The 23,669-nt window shown below is 42.5% G+C and overlaps 1 protein-coding gene across 2 annotated transcripts in view; it reads right to left on the minus strand.

Annotated features, from left to right (window-relative positions):
- EPRS1 (glutamyl-prolyl-tRNA synthetase 1) overlaps nucleotides 1-23,669 on the minus strand; it is a 206,048-nt gene that overhangs the window by 15,722 nt on the left and 166,657 nt on the right. For both annotated transcript variants that reach the window (XM_033937456.1, XM_033937457.1), the window contains 6 exons: nucleotides 22,360-22,432; nucleotides 18,731-18,810; nucleotides 16,091-16,192; nucleotides 12,923-13,078; nucleotides 12,279-12,476; nucleotides 4,576-4,749 (listed from right to left, as the gene is read on the minus strand). In XM_033937456.1, the coding sequence (XP_033793347.1) occupies nucleotides 4,576-4,749; nucleotides 12,279-12,476; nucleotides 12,923-13,078; nucleotides 16,091-16,192; nucleotides 18,731-18,810; nucleotides 22,360-22,432 (783 nt within the window). The remainder of the gene's footprint in view (nucleotides 1-4,575; nucleotides 4,750-12,278; nucleotides 12,477-12,922; nucleotides 13,079-16,090; nucleotides 16,193-18,730; nucleotides 18,811-22,359; nucleotides 22,433-23,669) is intronic.

A 23,669-nucleotide genomic window follows, 5' to 3' on the forward strand; every position in this document is an offset into this window, starting at 1 on the left:
CCCCCTGTGATCTGGAGGTACTTCTTCGATGGCATTGAGAAGGAGGAGGGATTGAACCTCCCTCAGGAGGAGGGGGGTTTGAGATGAGTTTGAAGCAGACTCTACGGGAAGGTTGTCCGGAGGCAGAGTCTGGAAGTTGAGAGAGTAGCCGTGGCGGATGATGTTGAGGACCCACTGGTCCGACGTGATGACTTCCCAACGGCTTGAGAAAATGGTGAGACGACCCCCGATAGGCTGTGGAAGAGGCAGCGAGGGTGGATGACTGGCTATGCCCTGGAGAGAAGAGTCAAAAGGGCTGAGATTGTTTAGCAGGCTGAGGAGGCTTGGAGGGTTGAGTGGCCTGAGACCGAGCCTGGGCATGGTGCTGCTGTTGACGGGGTCGCCGAGATTGTTGGGGAGGCGGATTGAGTGGCCTGGCTGAGAACCTCCGCTGGTAAGATGATTGAGGCCGATAGGGTCGAGCAGGCGGAGCCTTCTTTTTCGGCTTGATCAGGGTGTCCCACCTGGTCTCATGGGCAGAGAGTTTCTGAGTGGTGGAATCCAGTGACTCTCCAAAAAGCTCATCCCCGAGACAGGGGGCGTTGGCCAGGCGGTCCTGGTGGTTGATGTCCAGGTCGGAGACTCTGAGCCAGGCCAAGCGACGCATGGCTACAGCCATGGCAGAGGCCCGAGAGGTGAGCTCGAAGGAGTCGTATATCGAGCGGACCATATACTTGCGCATTTGGAGAAGGCCAGATATGTGCTGCTGGAATAGCGGGACCTTGCGCTCAGGTAGGTACTTCTGGAGGGCAGACAGCTGTTGGACCAAGTGTTTGAGATAAAAGGAAAAATGGAAGGAATAGTTGTTTGCCCTGTTGGCAAGCATGGCATTTTGGTAAAGTCTCTTGCCAAACTTGTCCATGGTCTTACCTTCTCTGCCAGGAGGGGTAGAGGCATAGACACTGGAGCCCTGAGTCTTTTTTAAGGTGGATTCCACCAGAAGGGACTCATGGGGCAATTGAGATTTGTCGAATCCTGGAATAGGGATGACACGGTAAAGGTTGTCCAGTTTACGGGGAGCTCCCGGTACCGTGAGGGGATTTTCCAAGTTTTTGTAGAATGTCTCCCGTAAGATGTCATGTACGGGAAGCTTGAGGAACTCTTTAGGAGGTTGCTCAAAGTCTAAGGCTTCTAAAAAGGCTTGGGACTTTTTGGAGTCAGATTCAAGGGGAAGTGACAGAGCAGCAGACATTTCCCTCAGAAATTTAGAAAAAGAGGATTGCTCAGGTTTAGAGGTGGCATCAGGTGCCGATGGTTCCTCATCAGATGAGGAGGGATCCTCCTCGGTACCGAGAGGAGTCTCCTCCCATAAATCAGGATCCCTGACCTCTGGTGCGTGTCGGGACACCGGGGTGGAGGGTGCGGTGTGGCGAGTCTTGGACAAAGATTTACCAGAGCGCACCGAAACGGTACCAGGGGAGGACGATCGGCGTCGTTCTCGGTCCCGAGAAGAGTGCCGTACCGCCTGGTGCCGAGTAGGATCCACTGTGGGTTGAGAATGAACCACAGGATCATCAGGAAGTTGTTGGGCCGAAAGGATCGGCATCGAGGTGTTTACCGGTACCGAAGGAGTGGACACCGGGGGCTCGGTGCGGGGCTCGGGCCGGTCTGGTACCGGAAGGAGCGGTGCCAGGATAGAGGGTAGCAGTTGTTCAAGCTGTTTCTTCAACTGCTCCTGAAGCTGAGTTTGTAGAATGGCCGAAATACGGTCATCTAGGGGTGGCATCGGAACCGCTTTCTTTTTCTTCGGTTCCTTGGATGCCGCTCCACGCCCCGGCGATGAGGAGGCCGATGACGAGGCACTCACCGTTATCGGGGCGGAGCGTTTACGGGACCGGTGCGATGCCGGTATGGACGGTGTCGTCACCGTAGCTGGAGGGCGCTCGAGGGAAGAGGAAGGCTTCTTAGCCGGCTTACCTGGCGCCAGTGGCGCCGATGCGGGATCGGTCGGTGTCGAGCTTGACGGTGCCGATTTCTGCGGTACCGCCGTTGAAGGTGATGAATCCATCGCCGACTCGGAGCCGAAGAGCAGGGTTTGCTGGATTCTTCGGTTTTTAAGAGTACGTTTTTGTAAAGTGGCACAGCGGGTGCAGGAATCTGCCCGATGCTCCGGACCCAGGCACTGCAAACACCAATTGTGTGGGTCAGAAACGGAGATCGGGCGTGCACACCGCTGGCACTTCTTAAAACCGACCTGCGGGGGCATGAAGGGGAAGATAGCCTCCGCAAAATCGAAGTCCGAGGCCTGTATAATGGCAACAGGCCCCGCCGGGGCAAAAACGAAAGAAACAAGAAAAATCAAAGTTTTTTTTTTTTTTTTTTTTTGCAATTCAAAGAAAAAGGAAACCCGAAGGTAGAGGAAGAAAAATTTAGAACAAAAGCGCGAGCGGGAAGGCAAAAAGTGATTTCAACGGCCGTTGAAAAAATACACGCGTCTTCTTCGCTCCGCGGAAACGAAGAAACTGGGGACCACGCACTCCTCCGTCGGGCGGGAAGGCACTCGCGCACGCGCGGTGCGGCCAACTAGAAACTTCTAGTTAAAAGGTCCGTACCGAGGGCTCCGTCGGTGACGTCACCCATGTGTTAAGAATATGCTGCCTGCTTGTCCTGGGATAATGTCTTATAGTCAGCGCTATATGCTTGTCATGAAATCTGAAGGAATTTAAAGAAAAACAAATGCACTCAACAGGTTTTATGGAATGTATGAGAATAAACATAGCATTAGACGTTAGCGCCCTGGAAAAAAATTTATGAGGGGTACACAAGTCTTAACAGATTTGCTTAAAGATAAGAGAGGGGACAGAGTTAGAATACCATGGTAACAGGGTTATAAATTCATCCTGAAAGTAAGTAGATAACTTCAGAGAAAGGGAACAGAATAAGGAAAGGCCTATTTAATAGCAGAAGGGCATTTCTTTTTGACCAGAGAAGAAAGCCTGACTGGCCTACACACCAGCACTCTGTTCCACTTAAGAGTCTGGCTCTTAACAATAATTTTTCTTTCCCCTGTCCCCGAAGGGCTCACAATCTTATCAAAAGGAGCAGCAGTGGGATTTGAATCAGGCATTCTTGGAAATCAAACCCAGTGCTCTAACCATTAGAATACTCCTCCACTTCTGTTTCAGTGCTATGGGGTTTTTATGCTTCGCTTGGTATCCTGGGGTACTATTTTCTCTGTTGGTGATGCCTGCAAGTAATTTCTATATAATTTGGATAGAAAACCCCAGTGATAGTTCACAGTAAAATGTTTGACATCCCCCAATTGATTTTAAATTAATTAGTTAATAAATCCCAATAAACTAATTAACCATAATTTTGTTAACAGCACAGTAAAAAGACCAAATATATACATAAATACATAAGGCTAAGTTAAAATCAGTAAATTGAAACTTAATAGGACTACCATGAAAACAGTTTAAAAAATATACTTAACAATACTGAAATTCAAGTGAGTGAGTTATAATACCTACTAAAAGGGAAACATAATACTTATGCAGCATTTAATAAGCAGAAATCACTGGCTGAGTTACTGCCTCTGCACCCAGTGTTGCTCCCTGTGACCCTGGGCAAGTCACTTATTTCCCCTTTTACAAAGCCATAGCGCAGTTTTTAGCATCAGCTGCAGCTGTAACAGCTCCAATGCTCATGAGCGTCAGAGCTATTGCCGCCTCAGTCAGCGCTAAAAAACGTGCTATGGTATGTAAAGGGGGGAGGTGTTTAATTCTCCAGTGCCTACCGCTTTGAAATGCCAAGGCAAAAAAAGGCGGTATACAAGTTCCCATTCCCTTTCCATAATACAGCTTATCCTATAGCCGAGGAGCAAATGCAGATATTAGATGGGGACAAAATGAGTGGTACTGGGATTGTCTGCACAGTCTGAAAGGTAAGCAAGACTTAGGTATACCTGAATTGTTTTATAGCCAAAGGCAGTGTGTTCTATTTCTTTCTTTATTTTTTTTAGTGCAAGATGCCAAAGCGATAGATGTATGAATTAAATTCTTCCTTGGCAGTAAAATGGGAAAAAGTTATTGAATAAAAGAAAAGATCTTTATTGCGCCAGCTTTAGTTTTTATTTTTAGAACAGCAGTATAGCTGAATTAGCAAAAGTATGAATGAGTTCAAGGCTCAGTCCTCTGTGCGTGCACGGTGCACTCTATCCAAATCAATAAAATGCAGCATCCAGGGTAGTTTTCACATCCCCTCGGAAAGTTATGAGGATCTGACAATTTTAACGAGCTCTCCATAAAGTGTCATTTCGGACGTGAACAGCAGCAATTTTAGCTAGTTTTCATGGTTTTATTTCACACTTACAACCTATTAAGTCTCTAAACAGGAAGTGCATTCAAGGAAGAAAAAAAAAAGATTAACATTATACTGCCCCACCATAGAGGGCTTTAAAAAACCTATCGTTAAATTTGTTTTATAATTTATAGACCAGATTTATAGCTATGAAAGGAAAAAAAAAAAATTATATCAAATCACAACTAGGTTTATAGGTTTATGAGTGGAGATTTAGTGAAGGCTGAAGAGACTGACCTTAAGCTCCCAATGGTTAAATTTCCAGCCGGGCGAGTAATTGTCTCTCAAGTCAGCACGTGCCCTGATGCTCACGTTAAGCATGCGCTGCCGGTACTGAGAACACTTGCTTAGCAGAGCCTCTCTGTCCTCTTCAGAAAGTGAAATTGTGATACCACAGGGGATTATGACAACCTGCAAGAGAAAGAGGAGCTGGAACAATGAAATGTAAAGGAACAACCAGGTGGCTAGAAAGGGGATTTAGGGAGTGGGGTTTTTTTTTTGTTTTTACCCGTAGCATCATTATGTGCCAGAGAAGAACTTTCCCATCAAATGCCATTTTTGTTTTTAAACACCACCAAATCCCATTTATTATTAGGCATTGCCTATCAACACCACTGTTTTAGGACCTCCATGCTGCAAACAGGTGGGCCCTGAGCAGGGAACCTCTGTTCACAACAAAACTAATCACCAAGCATGCAGGGCACACAACATATCTGTTGAGCAGTGTCTCTCAAACTTTTTTTAGTTCTGGCACACTAAACGGAGCAAATGTTTTTCATGGCACATTATAACTGAAATTACAAAATTGCAAAACCAACAAATTTGAGAGTTATTTATTTAAAGTTCTTTAAGCTATGTATGGGTAATTGCTACAATGGTGAAATTAAAGTAGGTAGAATAGAATTGCTAATCAATGCGATGGATGTGCTTGTTTTTGAGTGCAAATTAACTCAAAACCCAGCTCAATAGCCGACAAAGCAAACACACATTTCATCATCCACCATCTGCAGTCGTTCTCTTTTTTTCGATTTTAATTTGTCAGAGCTGAAAATCCAAGTTCACAAAGATAAGAAGATCCAAATGGTTAACAGAGCTTTGATTGCTTTGTTGCTCAAGTTAGGATAACTATTGCTTAAAAAATAAAACTAAAATTGCTTGCCATTAGTTTTCAAGGACCAATCACATCAAAGAATGATGCTTTTTCTGGGCGACTGTATTCTTAAGCACACAGACGCTCATCACATTGACAGACTCTTGTGTACGCAATGTACGTGTCATCTATTCTAGTGTATACTTGTGAAGGGAATTTTTTAAAAATAAAGTAAAATTCTGGAATCTCTCGTGGCACACCCGGAATTTCTTGACAAGCTGCTGTAGAGGCACACAATTCTTGCCGCCCCCCCCCCCCCCCCAAAAAAAAAAAAAAAATTAGTTCCAGTTCTGTTGTTGTAGTATGAAACTGATAAATATGAGTTAAGAATTTTGAAGAGAAATACATATTTGCCTATGGTAACCCCTCCCCCCCCAAGTTTAAACAATTCCAAGCTGAGCAATAAATGTCATCGGGTGCCCAGATTAAGATATGTTTTGTTCTGACTACTACCTCCTCTCACCTTGGGTTCTGCATACCCAACCCTATATGGCATGTCTGAATGCCCAAGTTAGATTGTAAGCTCTTCCTAGCAGGGACTATCTATAAATGCCAAAGTGTACAGCGCTGCGTATGTCTTTCAGCGATATATAAGTGATAGGTAGTAGTAGATTATATCAATGAGTCAGACCAATCTGTACAACTAGTGTGTTCTGGAGACCATAATTTAATCTGTGCACTATGTACACCCTAGCAGCTAGACAGCACATTTACAATCAGAAAGCATCCAGCACAGGGGAGTCTGAATAAGTTTCCAAGTTTATTACATATTTGATATACCATCCATCAACGGTTATCTAGACGGTGCCTGGGCTGTATGAAAGCTTTAATATAGGATAAAGAGTAGTACCATTCTTGTTGGTATCCAGCGAAACCTATGTTAATATCTCTTCCTGCCCTGTTAACAACGCAGTGGCACAGTAATGCACTGAGCTAGTAACCAGGAGTTTTCATTCATTCATTACAAAAGGCTTGAGGTACCGCCAGAATGAATTATTTCTATAACTAGCTTTATAGCCCGTTACATTAACGGGTGCTAGAATATATGTGTGTGTCTGTCTTTATTTCTTTCTCTCTGTCTCCTTAGACGCTTTTTCCTGTCCATTCTCCCTTCTTTTTACCTCCTCTGTGTCCACCACTACCCCTTCACTGCTCCCCTTATCCAGCAGCAGCCCTTCTCCCTTTGTTTTACCTCCCCCCTGTCCATCAGCACCTCTTCCTGCTCCCCCTGTCCAGCAGTAGGCCTCCCTTCATTTCCCCCCCCCCACCGTGTCCATCATCACCTCTTCCTGTTCCCCCTGTCCAGCAATAAGCCTCCCTTCCTTTTTTTCCCCCCTGTCCATCATCACCTCTTCCTGCTCGCATTTCCCTCCCCCTCCAGGTCCCTGCGCAGCAGTAGCAGCATTTTCCCCCACCCCCTTCCCTACTCTTACCACGATGTGGCCTACTCCTTTTGGCCCCTCCGCCTTCCATTCTCGCAGTCTAGCCTGCTCCAAGGGCCCCCTCCCCCCTTTCCCTTATTGTGTTCCCCGCAGGCAGGCCCAGCTTTTCCTTGCACGTTACCTTTTTTTCATTCTGTTGCCCTCCCTCGCGTGGCTGGCTGGCTGCCTGCCTGGTCCCATTGAGCAGCTCGCAGCTGAAGTCTTTTTTTTGGGCACTTCCCTGCCCTGTGTTTGTTTTGGTGTTTGTCTCTTTGGCTGATGTATGTGGATTTTTTTTTTCTGTGTCTCTCTCTCCTTTTATTTTTTTCTTTCTTTCAATGTTTCTCTATTGCTCCTTGTCTTTAAGGGTTTTTTTTCCTGTGTGTGTCTCTCTCTGTTTGTATATGGAGGTGTCATATGTCACCTATTTTTTTTTTTTTTTTAAATAAGTGAAGTTTCACAGAGTAAGTTGTTGTTTTTTTTTTTTAATGTATATGACCAGCATTCTCTCCCTCTCCATTTCCCTCCCCTCACACTACTTTCCTGTGCAGCAGCAGCATTTCCCCTACCCCCCCTTTCCCTTCCCGCAGTCTGGTTGGCTCCCTTAGTCCCTTTCCGCCCCCCTTCCCTTCCCGCGGTCCCGACAAACCTGCTACACCAGCAGCATCTGCAGCACTGTACACACGCTGCTTCGGGGCCTTCTACTGCCCTGATTTGCTCTGCTTCTGTGTCAGAGTAAATCAGGGCAGTAGAAGGCCCCGAAGCAGCGGGTGTACAGTGCTGCTGGAGTCGGGACCGCGGGAAGGTTTCTAGAAAGTAGCCGAACAGGTCACCGGCAGTCAAAGAAGGGCTGCTGTCCTCAGGGTCGGAGCTGCGGCAGGAGCTTGAGTTGACAGTTTGCGGTCGGGCGGCCGTCCTCGCGCTCCGTCCACCGTGCGCGTGGGCTGCCTCTGCCCTCGGGTGCGCTCGGCGGCGATGCTTGTGGTCTGTATTGTGAGGTGGAGAGCAGGGAAGGTCGCGCATGCACACTTGTCTTGCCACATCCTGACAGAAAAGGGATCAGGGAACACGCGAGGCAAGTGCGCATGCGCAGCTAGCATTTTATTATTTAAGATGCTACTTATTTCTATAGTGCTACCAGATGCACGCTGAACTGTACATTAAAACACGCAAGAGACGGTTCCTGCTCGAAAGAACTTACAATCTAATTATGACAAACATGACAAAAAGGGTGAATCTATACATGCTGCTCAGGTAAGGCATTACAGAGGGAATGGTATAGCAGATAGGGTAGGGAACTATAGAGGAGATGAAACAAATATGGGAGCTTTACAAGTAGGTTGGAGGTAGGACTTAAAAGCAGATTCAAAAAAAGTGGGCTTTTACTACTACTACTACTACTATTATCTATCTCCAGAACATTACCAGATGCATGTTGCACTGCACAGAGTCACGAAGGAGACAGTCTCTGCTTGAAACAGCTCCCAATCTAATCAATCAAGACAAATAAGTTACCAGGGTAAGGGTTACTGTTAGTGGGAATGGTTAAACTGCTGGTTAGGAGAGGGCAGTGGGGATGAAAGATTAGGTTCTTACCTGGATTATCTTCTTTCTGTTAATACACACAGGAATCTGTACATTAGGTGATCAATTTGTTTTTTCAAACTGCATGCAGAAGGACGTCAATCGTATCTTTCAGCTCCTCCTCCTCCACCTGTGAAGTATAGTATTCTCTTCAGTTTGTACCAAAGCAATTGATCTAAACTAAACTAAACTAAACCTTAGGTTTGTATACCGCACCATCTCCGCAATCATAGAGCTCGGCACGGTTTACAGGAGATGGAATGGAAAGGAACTCCAATGGAGGGTTAAAGGATCTCCACTGTAACAGAAGAAAAGAGAAGAAGGAGCATGGGAAACTTCCCCAGAGACATCATATATTTTTGTTCTGTTCTGTAATTCATGAAAAAGAACAATAATCATCATGAACTTGCAACATAGAGGTATCAAAAAATCAACCAGCTGTGTGAAACTACTGTAGCACTAACACATAAGGACTACCAAAGCTTAACAAACTCAGTATTTCGCTAGTAATTTATTCAGACATGTTCATCCAACTGACAGGAGAAGAACTCCAATTCCAGACTATAAAGTTGTCTGAGGTAGAAAGCAGGCAACTTGCAGAACCCACAGGGTGGGCTGTACGGACTCCTTTATGTATTAACAGAAAGAAGATTATCCAGGTAAGAATACATAAATACAGGAGTCTGTATGTTAGGTGACATACCAAAGCAGTGTCAGACGTCTAGGGTGGGACAGATAAGCCTGCTCACAAAACAGAGGACCCAAAAACAGCATCCTCTCAAGTCGCCATATCCACTTTGTAGATCTTGTAAAGGTAGCTGCTCTACAGATCTCCTTGGGTAAAACTGCCCAGGGCTCTGTCCATAAAGATGCCATACTTCTAGTCAATGAAATTGCCATGCAAATCCATCTGGCACTAGAAGCCTTGGATGATAGTCTGCCTCATCTTGACTGACTGGTTAGAACAAAAAAAATGGTCAGAAAGCTGAGAATCATTGGTCCTTTCCAGGTAGTGGAGTAAAACTCTTTGCACATCCAGCCTCTGCAATATCTTATCTTGCTTATTTGAATCCGTAGGATGAAAAGCAAGCAACCAAACCTCTTGGTTGATGTGGAAGGCTGACAAAGCCTTTGGTAAAAAGAAAGGTACTGTATGCAGTGAAACCCCAGCCTCTATGATTTTGAGGAAGGACTCTCTGTAGGAAAGAGCATGAAATTCCAAAATCTGTCTCCCTGAGACTATTGCCACCAGAAATACCATCTTCACCATGAAATCCAGAAGGGACATCTCTTGGAGAGGCTCATACAGAGACTTAGAATGGCCCTTCAAGATGATATTAAGATTCCAGGATGGAAAAGACTGGCACAACAAAGGCTGCAACCTGAGTACATCCCTTCCAAAACCATGAGATGCTGATATTTTCCTTCTCAAGCTAGAAGCATGAGAGGCCTGCCACCTGAACTTTGAGAGATGCCACTGTTAGACTGTTTTATAGTCCGGCCTGCAAAAATGCCAGGATCATAGGAATTGGCGCATCGAGAGGTCTGATCTTTGGCACACCAGAGCTGGAAAGACCCCAAGGGTTGCTGGCATCTGGAGTTGCTAAATCTCTGTCTGGATTCCTGATAATATATCTGAGCAGAGGCACCCACATACTACTGGCAAGAATGTTGTAAGAAACAAAAATTGCTTCTGCCTTGACAAGGTATGCTGTCTGGCAGAGATTTCAGGCAGCGATCCGTCACACTGGCCATAAGGTTGTCTAAGTCTTTACCCAAGCAGCATCTGCCCTTTGAGGGGCAGTCTTCTCAAAGTTCTTTGGAGGCTAAATCTCCCACCTGTGGGCTGAAACAGTATACACCAAAATCTTGCTTATGACTCTGATGTCGTCATATAGAGCCACATAATCCACCCCTCAGCACCAGCTGGGGGCACATGTCCTCCTCCTCAGCAGGATTCTGCCTTAACCTGGTGTTGCAGGGATGTGCCATAAACAAGGCTTCCACTGCAGCTTTGATCACCAAAGCTAGTGCTTCAAATTGCCTCTTAAGAACCACATCCACCTTACAATCTTGTGCATAGTTTAACATTATTCCACTCTCACTAGGGAAGGAGGTACATTTAGTCACTTGAGCTACCATGGAATCCACTTTTGGCTGATTAAACAGCTGCTGCAACTCCAGAGACATAGGGTAAAGTTTGGACATAGTTTTTGCCACCTTCAGGGAGTCTTCCAGAGTCTCCCATTGCAAGGTGATGTCCAGATACACAAGAAAAAGGTGATCTGAGCATTTGTGCCACTCATGACCATGCACTGTGAAGTGGATGGCTCCTGGGGCTCCAACTTTAACTCCCTTAGTGCATCCATAACATGTGGGATAGGAGCAGACTTGAAAAGCGGTTGCACCGATGGATTGACTCCCTGGTGGAATGCACCACCATCACCTCTTGACTCTCGATCCCTGACAGGGATCTGGTATCTTCCAGGAAAGCAGCTGAGCCCTGGGACAATAAAGACATGGAGTCTCACCTCCAATCCTCCCAGACCTGCTCTGCTCTACTTAGGCTAGGAGCCAGCTTTCTCTGCAGCAGGGAGACCTCTGAAAGAGGGATCTCTCCCTGGTCCAATGCCAGTGCATCCCCAGGCATCACAGTACACCCTGGACCCATCAAATAAGCTTTCCACAGGAGATTCACAAACTCTGGGCTAAAGCCTTGAACAGGTAGCCCCATAGACCCCTGCATAGACCTCAGACCCCTGCATAGACCTCAGACTGGCTTCTCTTAGGCGGCGTATCATCCATTTACTTGCATTTCTCACCTTCACTGGAAGAGATTTTCTTCCTATTACTCGGACCCCCTGTGGTTTCCCAGCCCTACAGGACTCAGAGAAGGCTAAGCCCAAGGCTCCTGCTCCTCCCTCGCATGCTCCTCAGCTGACTATCCATCACAAAACTGGCATGATATATGGGCAGATCAGCCTGAGGAGTCCATTCCAGTCACAGATTCATCATCTAACGTACAGACTCCTGTGTTTATGTAACAGAAGTAGGGTTATGAGTTGAAGGCTCTCTTGAAAAGGTAGGTTTTCAGTCTACTATTGAAGAAGGGAAGGGGGCGTGATGCATGGACTCAGATAGTCTATTCCAAGCTTAAGGGGCAGTGAGATGAAAGAAACAAAGTCTGGAATTTGCAGTGAAGGAGAAGGCTACAGATAAAAGTAACTTATCCACTAATTTTGTATATGTTCCGACTGTTGTATTTCATTTGTATGTGTCTTTTTTCAAATAAAACAAAATTGAAAAAAAAAAAAAAAAAGGAACTTATCTGAGGAACAGAGTCCACGGGGAGGTGTATAAGGAGAGACAAGAGAGGAGAGATACTGAAGAGCTGCTGAATGAACACTTGTAGGTTAGTAATAGGGATTTGAACTATATACGAAGGTGGATAGAGAGCCAGTGAAGTGATTTGAGGAAAGGGATGAGGTTAGTGTAGTGAGGTTGGCAGAAGATAAGTCGTGCAGCAGAGTTTTTTACAGATTGCATGGGGGTGAGGCGGTTCAGAAGACCTAAGTAGATTGCAGTAGTCTAAGCGTGAGGCCACAAGTGTGGTCAAGGGTCTAGGTAGTGCGCTCAGAGAGGAAGGAATGAATTTTTGCAATGTTGTAGAGATAGAAGCGACAAGCTATAGCAGTCTGCTGGATGTGCGTATAAAATAAGAGGTCAGTTGACAGCCCTGCAAGCAACAGGGCTACATAATCACAATTGCATATCCATATACACACCTGAACACAGGCTACTCTCGGAGGTAAGATCAGACCCATGTCATCACCATGGACCATGGTCATTACTCCAATGGTCCGTGTTGTCAGGCCCCAGGAGTTCTGATATGCAAACTGTTTTTCCCCTGGTGACTTGGGGTCTTCAAAGACAATCTCAAACATCTTCGAAAAGTTCTGTCCTAGATGATGTGAGGTTGCCCCCTGGAATACATACAGAAATTATCACTCAAAATGTTCAATCTAACTATGTACGGTGAGGGAGCAAGCTTTGAATAACCTATTTTTAGTTTTCCACATTTCCAGTATAAAAACAAATATGAAGCTTCCAATGTGGAGGAATATCCTAACAGAGCATATTTCCCAAGTCAGTCCTGGAGTACTTTCTTGTCAGTCAGATTTCCAGGATATTCACAATGAATATGCATGAGAAAGATCTGCATACCAGGAGGCAATGTCTACAAATCAATCTTGGGAATATTCAGGACAGGTCTGGGAATCTCTGCTCTATTGTCTTGGCATTGTAGGTATCAAATGCACAGTTCCCAAATTTCTAGGATTTTCCAGATAGTTCTCAGATTACAATGACCTGCATGCCTGGGAAATGTTTCTATCTGGCTCACACATGTGGTCGGCTCTACACATCATACCTGGATGGCTCTTCCACTGGCAGATATAAATGCTTCCACCGTGGTGGTATAGTCACCACCAGCAAACTTCTCCTTTTCTGTTTTCCTTCCTTTCACAACAGGGATGGCCAGGAGCTCTTCATATACACGGGCATAAAGATCCAGAATCTGCAGAACCTGGAACAAACGTTTGCATGGTTTTCATTATCACCTCTATGCTGATGACTCACAGATTTACATCTCTACACCTTACATTTCCATAGGAATCCAGGCTCCTTCAACAGTGGCTATTCTAGGTCACAAGTACCTGGTAGACACCCAAATAGTAGCAACATTCCATGCTTCCCCCCTGTGTCTCAATAGCATACTATGGACTTTTCCTCCAGGAACTTGTCCAAACCATTTTTAAACCCAGCTATGTTAACTGCTGTTACTACATCCTCTTGTAGAGTTCCCAAGCTTATTTATTTGCTGAATTTTCCTCCGTTTGTTTTAAAAGTATTTCCACGTAACTTCAATTGAGTGCCCCCTAATCTTTGTACTTTTTGAAAGAGTAAAGAAAAATCAATTCACTTTTTTACGTTCTATACTGCTCAGGATTCTGTAGACCTCAAATCATATCCCCCCTCCCCCCAGCCATCGCTTTTCCAAGGTGAAGAAGCCCTAACCTCTTTAGTCTTTCCTCATATGAGAGGAATTATATCCTCTTTATCATTTTGGCCACTCCTCTTTGTGCCTTTTCTAATTCCACTCTATTGTTTTTGACGGTGACCAGTACTGAACACAAGATGAGGCTGCACCATGGAGTGATACAGAAGCATTATAATATTCTTGGTCTTAATGTAATTCCTAGCATCCTATTTGCTTTTTGGTAGCCACCGCACACTGAACAGAAGATTTCAGCATTATTGTCTACAATGACACCTAGATCTTTTTCTTTGGTGCTGACTCCTAAGGTGGACCCTAGCATCTGGTATAGCTATGACTTGGATTATACTTCCCAATGTGCATCACATAAGAAAATGTTGGCTGGACTGTAGTGCAAAACCTCAAACGAGAAGTCTGTGTCAGCAAGAAATGAATCCACCACTCAGCAGTTTTCTAAAGCATACCAGAGCCATTCATTAAAAAAAAAAAAAAAAAAGGTGTAAAGTCCATCAGCTTAATGACAGACAGGGAGAGGTCACTACGCACCCCTGAAGAAAGTACTGTACTTCATTCACTATGTTGAAGAAAGCAATCTTATATTCATTTGCAGGCTATATACAGTGCCATTTTCAGACTGTGAAACCTGGAAAAGGATTTCAGCACAGCTAACTCAAGTCTGTCACGCAGACAGTATATTTCCATTGCTACTTTAGCTTATCAAAAACATTCAGCCTTAAATACAATACAGACGTGACTAAACAAGACTGGATGAGCCATTTTGATCTTTGTCTGCCATCATTTGGCATGTTATGTTTCTAGGTTACCATTTAAGGCTAACACCCAGAATATATTATAGCACTATAAAAAGATTTAGAAATGGTTTTAACTTTACTAGGTGAAAGCATGAGCTTGGAAGCCGAAACAAAGTTAAAAGCTGCCACCTAGTGCTCACGTAATGTATAAAATCCCCTCCCCCCCCCAAAAAAAAGAGAGATCTAAAGATACATTTTTAAAGATCAGATGTTTTATTCATAAACCAGCGGAAAAAAGTCATCCTCTACCATTGTTACTCTATTCTTTTAAAATAAAAGGTTTACCCATAGGTTAGTTTGTTTCTTCCATCTGAGCAAAGATGATATCATGTACTTGTAGAAGTGAAAACAGAATGTGAAATACAATTCTGACTTTATATATCATTTTTTTCAAATATCTCATTGGCAATTTCTGGGGTGAAGCACTATACACACTGGCCTGCTTGCAGATTCATATATTTATTTAATTCATTTTCTATCCCAATTTCCCCAAAGATCTCAGAATGGGTTACAGGTTAAACATACATAAAATACAGTTAACAGGTTACAATATGACATAATTACAGTACAATTTGCCATAGTTATCCTTAACCATGCAAGTTTTTATCCTAACTAGACACACACTAGGGATCTAATACCAATATAAATAATGTACGGTTACAGGTTAAATTTGCCAGTTACAGTGGAAGATTTTTCAATACAAGTTTTTATCCTAATGCGATACATACTGGTATCTAGTACCAATATACATTTCTTTTGTAATCCAAGTTTCATTAAAATTTGATTAAAAAATGCTTATAAAAAATTTCTAAGTGATTTACAATAGTAATAAAATATTCTTTAAGACAAATAAACAACAGACACTACATATGTCAGACTTTAAGGGGAGGATAGAAGGCAGGAACTAAATTTAGATAGGAAAACATATAAAAGGGAAAAACACCAGGAAGGGGGTCAGGAATTAACTAAAAGTTAATTGTTGTATTCTTTTAGGCCCGGACTATAATTATAATGAAAAGAGTTAGTCTTATTATCTTTCAAAAGCATCTTTATAAAGCAAGCATTTGAGAGAGCCTTTAAATTTCTCCAGGATAGATGATTCCAAATTTGGGGAGCAGTAATCGAGAAGATTTCAGTACTTCTTGTGTTTATAACCTTTAATGAGGGGATGGATAAGAGGTCATAGGCAGGGGAATTAGGTGAAGAGGCGGCACAAGACTAAACACTGCTGTAAGTAAGTTCCTGGTCAGATATGACTCAATGTTTTGCATTGGAAGTAATTTCTCCAGTGGTGGGCAGCAACCTCTTCCTGTCTGGCGTTAATTTAATGGACTTTAATATGCTTAATTCTTTTTTTTTCTTTTTTCTTTTAAATGAATGGCTCTGGTATGCTTTAGAAAACTACTGAGTGGATTCATTTCTTACCGACACCAACTTCCCTTTCCGAGTTTTCCCACGTGGATGGCCACTTTAGATCATTTTTGTTTCAGGTGAAGTCCATCCCTCATTTCAAAATTACCATAACCCAGCAAAAGAAAATCACAATGAACTCTCTATATGTACCTACTGTATCATTCAAAGTTAACGCACCCCTGCATGTTTGCAAATGCCTCCAGGATGTGATGTCAGGGTCGGTGTTTTCCTGACAGAACTGTCTGGCTACAAATGCTACAGTTAGGTCTGTGAAGCAGCCAAATTTATTTCCTCAGACACAAAAGCAAATCCTCACCTCCTCTGCTGCTTCTTCATGTGTGGCGAACGCCGTATGCCCCTCTTGCCACAGGAATTCCCGAGTACGCAGGAAAGGCTGAGGATGCTTGAACTCCCAACGCTGCAAAACAATGAATTTTTCTCTCATGCATGTAGTTTCTATCAGTGGTCAACAGGCAATTTCATGGCATTGTCGCTCATTTTGGCCCATACCCAGTGCTGCTGCCTTGTGCTAGCCCATTACATACACTGGACATTAACAAAGTATCAAAAAGAAAATCATAAAAATGCAGTTCCACACTAACCACTTACCATAATGATAAGAAAAGAACATGAGATCAAGAGATGACAATTTTACAAATCAAGTACTAAGAAAGCAATCTGTATTGTAACAATATGAAAGTACAGGCAGCCTGGCAACTAGAAATAATTTGAGGAACCACCTATCCTCTGGTACTAAGAATGAACAGTAATTCATAATAATAATAATAATATTTAACAGCAAATGCTGTTTAGGTTTACTACTCGGTTTTATTTTTATTTTATAATTAGTTTTTATCCCTGTTTTTATTATTGCAAACTGCTTTGATACAACAATTCCTGTTAGCAATTGCGTTATATCAAATAAAATAACTAACTGATAACTGTTAAGTTCGATTTGTGAATTGCCTTTTTTTCATCATGGTGTCTTAATTAGTCATAAGAATTGCCATACTGGGTCAGCCCAGTATCATCCTTCTAAGAGTGGCCAAGTCAGTTCACACATAATTGGCAGAATCCCAAACAGTAACAAGATTCCACAATACTTACCCAGGAATAACCAGTGGCTTTTCCCAGGTCTATCTTAATCATTTATGGACTTTGAGCTAGATGCACTAAAGTCAGCAATCGTCACTAAACCTGTTTTCACAGCTTTAGCAACGATCGCTGTTACCCCACCGCATGTTTTTTCCCCCTCGATCGTCCATTTTCCAATCCGACCATGCAAATTAGCTAAAACCTCATGCAAAATAGCCAAGCGATTGATGCACTAACATCGCTTAGCTATTCCAAATGGGGTTCTAGCGATCGTAAAAACCTATTTGTCTAGACCTGTTGGTAACTGTGTTACCGACAGGTCTGCCTGGTTTAAAAAAAAAAAAAAAATTTTTTAATGGCACAGATATTTTGCGTGAGTTATACACAAAATATCTGTCCCATAAAAAAGAAAAAAAAGTCCCTCAGTGCCGATGATGGCCTTTCTCAATGACCTCAACAAACACAGCCCCCCCCCACACCCGAGCCAGGCTCTCCTCCAAACCCCCCAAAAATGGTAGGAGGATGCCCACTCCCTCCTGCCCCCGGACGCCCCCCCCCCCCAAAATGCAGGAGGGACGCCCACTCCTTCCTGCCACCGGATGCCCTCCTCACACACACCTCCCCCTGTATCTTTTTAAAACATTAGAAACAGAAAGTCCATTCTCGGGCTACTGCTTCAAGGCCGCCTTTCTAAATGCCTTCCTGGTGCATTATGTGATGCATGGTGAGGGGCCAAAGGCATCTGAATAAATCAGGCCTTAGGCACCTCCCTCTGTATCCAGGATACTGAGGAACAGCCTAAAGCCCTGATTGGTCAAGCCTGAGGGGTGGGGGTGCTTTTTTCTTTTTTAAATGGGACAGATTATGCGTGTATAACACACACACCATCTGTGCCATTAAAAAAACAGAAGCCCTAACAGCAGTGACAAGAGGCTGCTTCCCTTGTCACTGATGTTAGGGCTCACTGAGCGATTGATCGGTTGTGTTTGCGTGCAAATAATTTGCACGCAAACTTAATAGTGCTTTGATCGCTGCTGGAGAATCGGCCAGAGAATTGGCCAACAGCGATTGAGTTGGTATCTTCAGTGCATCTAGACCTTTATGCCTAGAAATTTGACCAAACCTTTTTCTAAACCCAGCTATGCTAATAACTGCTTTTACCATATCTCCTGACAAGGAGTTCCAGAACTTAACTATGTGTTAAATGAAAGTACAGCGACCAATATATCCCCAAGCTCTCCTCCTATGCTTCCTCTGATGTCTGCAGGATAGAAAAGGGGAAGTGAGGTTCCTACAGAAAGGACCGCCTTCATGCTCTGTCCTCTTTCTCCCACTTCATTTTGGCACAGTAGATGCCAGAAAATTAAAGAAAAAAAATTTGTGGCCTACTGAGCAAAAAGGTACCAAAAGTGGTATGTGACTTATTTATGCCACTAGATGGAGGGATATCAACTGCATAATCCTGCAAAATTTCAGCCTCAGGTATGAGCTAATTAGGTCTTTCAAAAATAAAAAACATACATCAATAAAACAGTAATTAACTGCATAACTCACATATCCAACTTTAGGTACTCACAGTTTTTAGGCTGTAGAATATGAAAAAACATCAAAGTTAAAAAAAAAAAATCATAGTCCCTTTTCTACTGATCCTACAGTACATAAAACTTTCAAAAATGAAAGTTGCCCTTCCAAATTATTATAGCCTTTATCTGTTATTTCTAACCCCATTTTTCATACCTTTTTGCTCAGCAGGTTACAATTATTAAAGGTAGTCAAAATAAAGGAGATTATTCACATGCTTTAAGAAATACAGATATCTGAAATATACATGACATATTTATAAGACATTATAGATACCTACCACCACATTGCACCACTGATTCAACTTAATGGGCAGATCTCGATGTGATTGCACCCATTTGGCATAGGCAGGATACATCACTAAAGTGTGGAAAGGAGGCAAAGATGTATTAATTTGCTTTCTTTTAAAAAAATGTACCATTTTTTTAAGGACTTCCTTCAAAACAGAGAAAGAATCTAGCTGTTTCCTCATGAAAGAATGTGGATGAGGTAGGACTGTTAAGGGTGTTTAATTTTTTAATATAGTATTTGATTTAAATTGCTCATTTCTACTGTACCACTATGATAGCTATTGTTTATGTATATTTATATCTATCTATCTATGCTTGCATTTGTATTTGTAGTGAAGCAATTTGGGTCTAACACTGAGGAAAGCAATATGTGCAAAAGATATATTGTGTTCCTCATCTTGAACATAGTATCACAAAATAAAATCTGGCATATTTAACATGAACTTAAGGATGGTGCATCAAATCAGTGTGATATTACAGCAGCAGCAGTTTGCAAGATCAAACTCAGTAAAGCATGAAAAGAAAGATTAGTTTCTTACTTCAATAATCTTCTTTCTTGTAGATCTCTGTAGTGGTCCTGAATCCGCAAGTTGCTTGCAGAATGCTGTTAATCATCTTTTGAACTCTGCTTCCTTCCCAGGGAGCTGCTCCTGCCTCCTCAGTTTGTACAAAAGCAATCAAGTAGCACTATAATGACACATTTAACTGGAAGGAGGGAAATGGAGAAAAATTTGACACTACAATTTTGTTCTGCTCTTTAACAAAAAATTCCATTAACATTTTAACATTCAAGTATCTGATCAAAACAGATACAAAAACTGTGTGCAACCAGCAGTAACCCTATGTAGAGCTTGTAGCTACTCGTATGCGCTGCTATCAAGCAGAGACTTAAAACCAGACTTTATGTTCTTGAGTGTCTACCCATTTATTTTTTTTATATCCTCTCAATTCAGTTGACAGACAAAGAATTCTCCAAATTCGGACAGAAGGCAGGCCCACGGACAGGGTGGGGCTTCAGGACCACTAGACACATTTACAAAAAAGAAAATTATTGAGGTAAGAGCCTAATCTTTCTTTCTAGTCCAATATGTATAGTGGTCCTGAATGCTAGGGACTTACCAAAGCAGTCCCCAGAGTCTAGGGTAGGCCCGCTGAGTCTGCTTTCAAAATAGAGGACCCGAAAGCAGAGTCTTTCCTGGCTGCTACGTCTACCATATAGAACCTGGTAAAGATATGAGGGGTAGACCAAGTAGATGCACTACAGATTCCCTTGGGTGAAACAACCCGAGTCTCTGTCTCTGAGATAGCGACAACTCTATTGGAGTGTGCTTTCAATGTGATCGGCAGCTGCTTATTGCAGCTCACATATGCAAAGAAAATGGCCATTTTAATTAATTTGGAAATCGAGGCTTTAGACACCAGCCTCCCTTTCTTGGCATTACTGGCGAGAACAAAAAGGTGATCTGATACGTTAACCTCACTGGTAACTTCGAGGTACTGGAGAAGCACCTGCTTGACATCCAGCAAATGCAACATTTATCCTTTTTCTTAGACCCTGTAGGGTGAAACACGGGCAAACGGACTTCCTGATTGACGTGTAAGGCCAAGACAACTTTAGGTAAGAAGGATGGAACCGTGCACAAGGAGAGTCCTGCTTCTGTAAATTAAAAATTCCCTGCAGGACAGAGCTTGTAACTCGGAAACTCATCTCACCGACATAATCGCTACCAGAAACACCGTCTTGACTGTAAGATTTAGAAGGGAATCATTCAATAAGGATTAATATGGAATTCTAATGAGATCTTGTATTACGGTGTTAAGATTCCAGGAAGGGAAAGGGAGATGTACTGAAGGGTGTATTCAAAGAACCCCTTTCATGAACCGGGTGACATCTGGGTGAGAGGCTAATGAGATGTCTTTCCCTTGAGCTCTGAAACACAAAATGCTAGCCACTTGTAATATAAGAGAACTTACTCCAGCCCCTTTTTGAGCCCCACTTGGAGAAAAGCTAGTAACAGAAGACCGGAGCTCATTGCGATTCTACCTGCTCTTAACAGAGAATGACACGGTGACAAAATTGGCATGAAATGGGGGTAGCGGGGTCCATTTTCATTGATTTTAAGGTCAAACGATGGATTTTGAGGGAGATGGAAAACTTTAAAATAAAATTGGAAAATCTAAGATGGCCGCTGTAGCAGAGTTTTGGTAACAAAAAAAATGGCTAAAAACAGCCAAACAAACAAAAAAAAAAAGATTTTCGATAATGGGGACCCTCTAAGAAACCTTAGAAACGGCCAAAAAACCAGTTTGCAGCCCCCAAAAAAACTTTTCCCATACATTAGCAGTCTGTAGTCAATGTGAAGCTATGCTGCACCAGACTGGATCTCTACCCCCACCCCCCCAAAAATATACACGTGAATGGAGAGGCACAAAAAGTACTCTGAAAGTCCCCCAAAAGGACCACTGCAGGTGCCAAATCAGCCTGCGCTCAAGCTCCTGAGATCTCAGGGGCGAGCTAGTATTGGAGGGAGTGATCCCTGAGCTTCTAAAATATTAAGCAGGCTGGCTAGACAGGTATAACAGATGGATTGGCCTGCCAGCTGCAGACCCCAAGTCTGCTTCTTCTCCCAGGCAGAGGTAAATCCAAGATTACTGGGAATTCTGTAGCACCGAAAACCTCCAAAATATCCAAAAATAAAAATGCTTTAAAACAGAACAGAGGAGAGACACACCTTCATGCAAGTGTTCAGAAGGAAAAACTTAAGGAGGCAGTATATTCCACTGAGAAAGGTGGAGTTGAAAACTGTGACTGATACCTTATGCATGGCGTGTGGATTTGGATTCACTACCCATTTGTCCAGAATGACACATCTATTGCACTAGAAACTCAATTACAGTGCATGATGCGGTAAAAACTATAAACATCATGATCAAGATATTTTGATGAGACACTTATACTTAAAGAATAAAAAGGATTTAAGTTAAGGCCAGACAACTCATTCATTTAACATTTGTTTTACCTGTGTGGGGAGGGCTCTATATGCTCTTAAACCCTGAAATAATGAAAATCAGAAAATGCACACAAAACTAAAAGGATTGAGCTGGACCTCCAACAATTTGCGCTCTTCCATGTACATCTGATTGCAGTTCCTGACATCTGGACTGAAAGATTTTCTGTTATTTAAAATTAAACTAAAAACATTTTTCCAGCAAATTTTTGGGTTATAGCTCAGGACTCTGAAATGTCCTTGAAATTCCTGCAGAGATTTTTGGAGCGAGGTGTGTGTTTGCTTGCCTATATGCTAAAGGAGTTCTTTTTCTGTTTTATTTTTTCTTGTCAACCACTTGGACCTTTATAAATTGTCATTGGAAAACCCTGATATAATTAAAATTGGAGAAAGAGAATGCACAGCAAAATAAAAGGACCTCCAACATTCTGCTTACATAGACAGTACAATTTAAAGCATTTTTCTTTGAAAGTAACTTCAAAAGCACTGTAGTATTTCTAAACCTAGCCAGAGGGATACTACAATCAGAGAAGAGAACATATCCTGATAGTTAATATGCAGCCAACATGTCTGCCCTTTTAAGGTTTTGCTAACTACATGTCTTTTCTTACCTGTCTCACTGGTAGGGCGTACTGCAATAGGTTCAGCTAACTCAGTTTTACCAGATCTTGTAACCCAGGCAACCTGCGGGAACATAAAATAATACTTAATATAGAGAATCAGTTTTAAAAATATTTATCAAGTGTTAAGAGGTGCAATTACAAGAGACATAAAACTACAAAATTGGGGACTCTTCTACTGATCAGTGGCTGGGATTTATGAATTTGGAGGCTTAATTCTCCCCCTATAAGCAGCTAGAAAGATATCAAATACATTCCTTCTCTTGATCAGAGGTTTATTTGGGTATAGCTCACATCTTTTTTTCAATAGTAGCTCAAGATAACTTATATTCAGGTACAATATGTATTTTCCTGTTCTGGAGGGCTTATAACCTATGGTGTCTAACTTCTAGGTTATTTCTCTAATCTGCTGGCTGGAGACAGAACAGGAAATGTAGCTTACTAGGTAGAGGTAATGATATCTGAGTTACAGGGCCAGCTCACCCATTAAGCAAGACTAGGTAGTCACCTAAGGCAGTAACTTTTTTTTTTGGGGGGGGGGGAAGGGGAGGAAACAAGTTTAATATTTAATTGAAGTATGATATCTCAATAATGCATTTTTAAAGAATTGTTCTGGGATGATCATGATTGAGTAGCCCATTTCTCTTCCCCAAGAGTTTGATAACACTAGCCAACACTCATTTTGGTGCCTCAAATGTTAGACCTGTTTCTGGATACATTTGACTTGCCGATTCCAAAAATGGCACCAGTTTTCTCCTATCAGCTCTAGATTTTGAGATACAGAACATGGGCCATATACCATTTTTCACTCTGCTCACCCATTTAAAAAAACAGGATACTTTAATATAATGTTTAAATTAATATTTTTAAGCATGAAGGAAACATATTCAAAATTAAAAGAAAAGTGTACAATGTGAAAATCTACTTATTTCATACCAAAAAGCACAAGTTTATGATACAAACTTTCCAGTCATTTGACACACAAGCTCCTTCTGTAAGACTTCCGAAAGTGGGATCTGCCAGGACAATACTGCATAAGATTCCGACAATAGTCTGCCATCATGTGTGCATCCCATCTTCCTTGGTATCTGGCTTCCATTGTTTTTATGTCTTGGTGAAATCTTTCACCTTGCTCTTCGCTTAAGTCATCAAGGTTCTCTGGAAAGCGATCTAAGTGATTGTGCAGATAATGGACTTTAACACTCATGTTACAGCCAAGCCTCTAGAAATGAAAGAGCACATCCTCTACTAATTGTGTGTGGTTGTCTGCCTTCTTGTTACCAAGAAAGTTTTTCACAAGA

Source organism: Geotrypetes seraphini, chromosome 3, assembly GCF_902459505.1.
Source record: "Geotrypetes seraphini chromosome 3, aGeoSer1.1, whole genome shotgun sequence".
Taxonomy (NCBI): domain Eukaryota; kingdom Metazoa; phylum Chordata; class Amphibia; order Gymnophiona; family Dermophiidae; genus Geotrypetes; species Geotrypetes seraphini.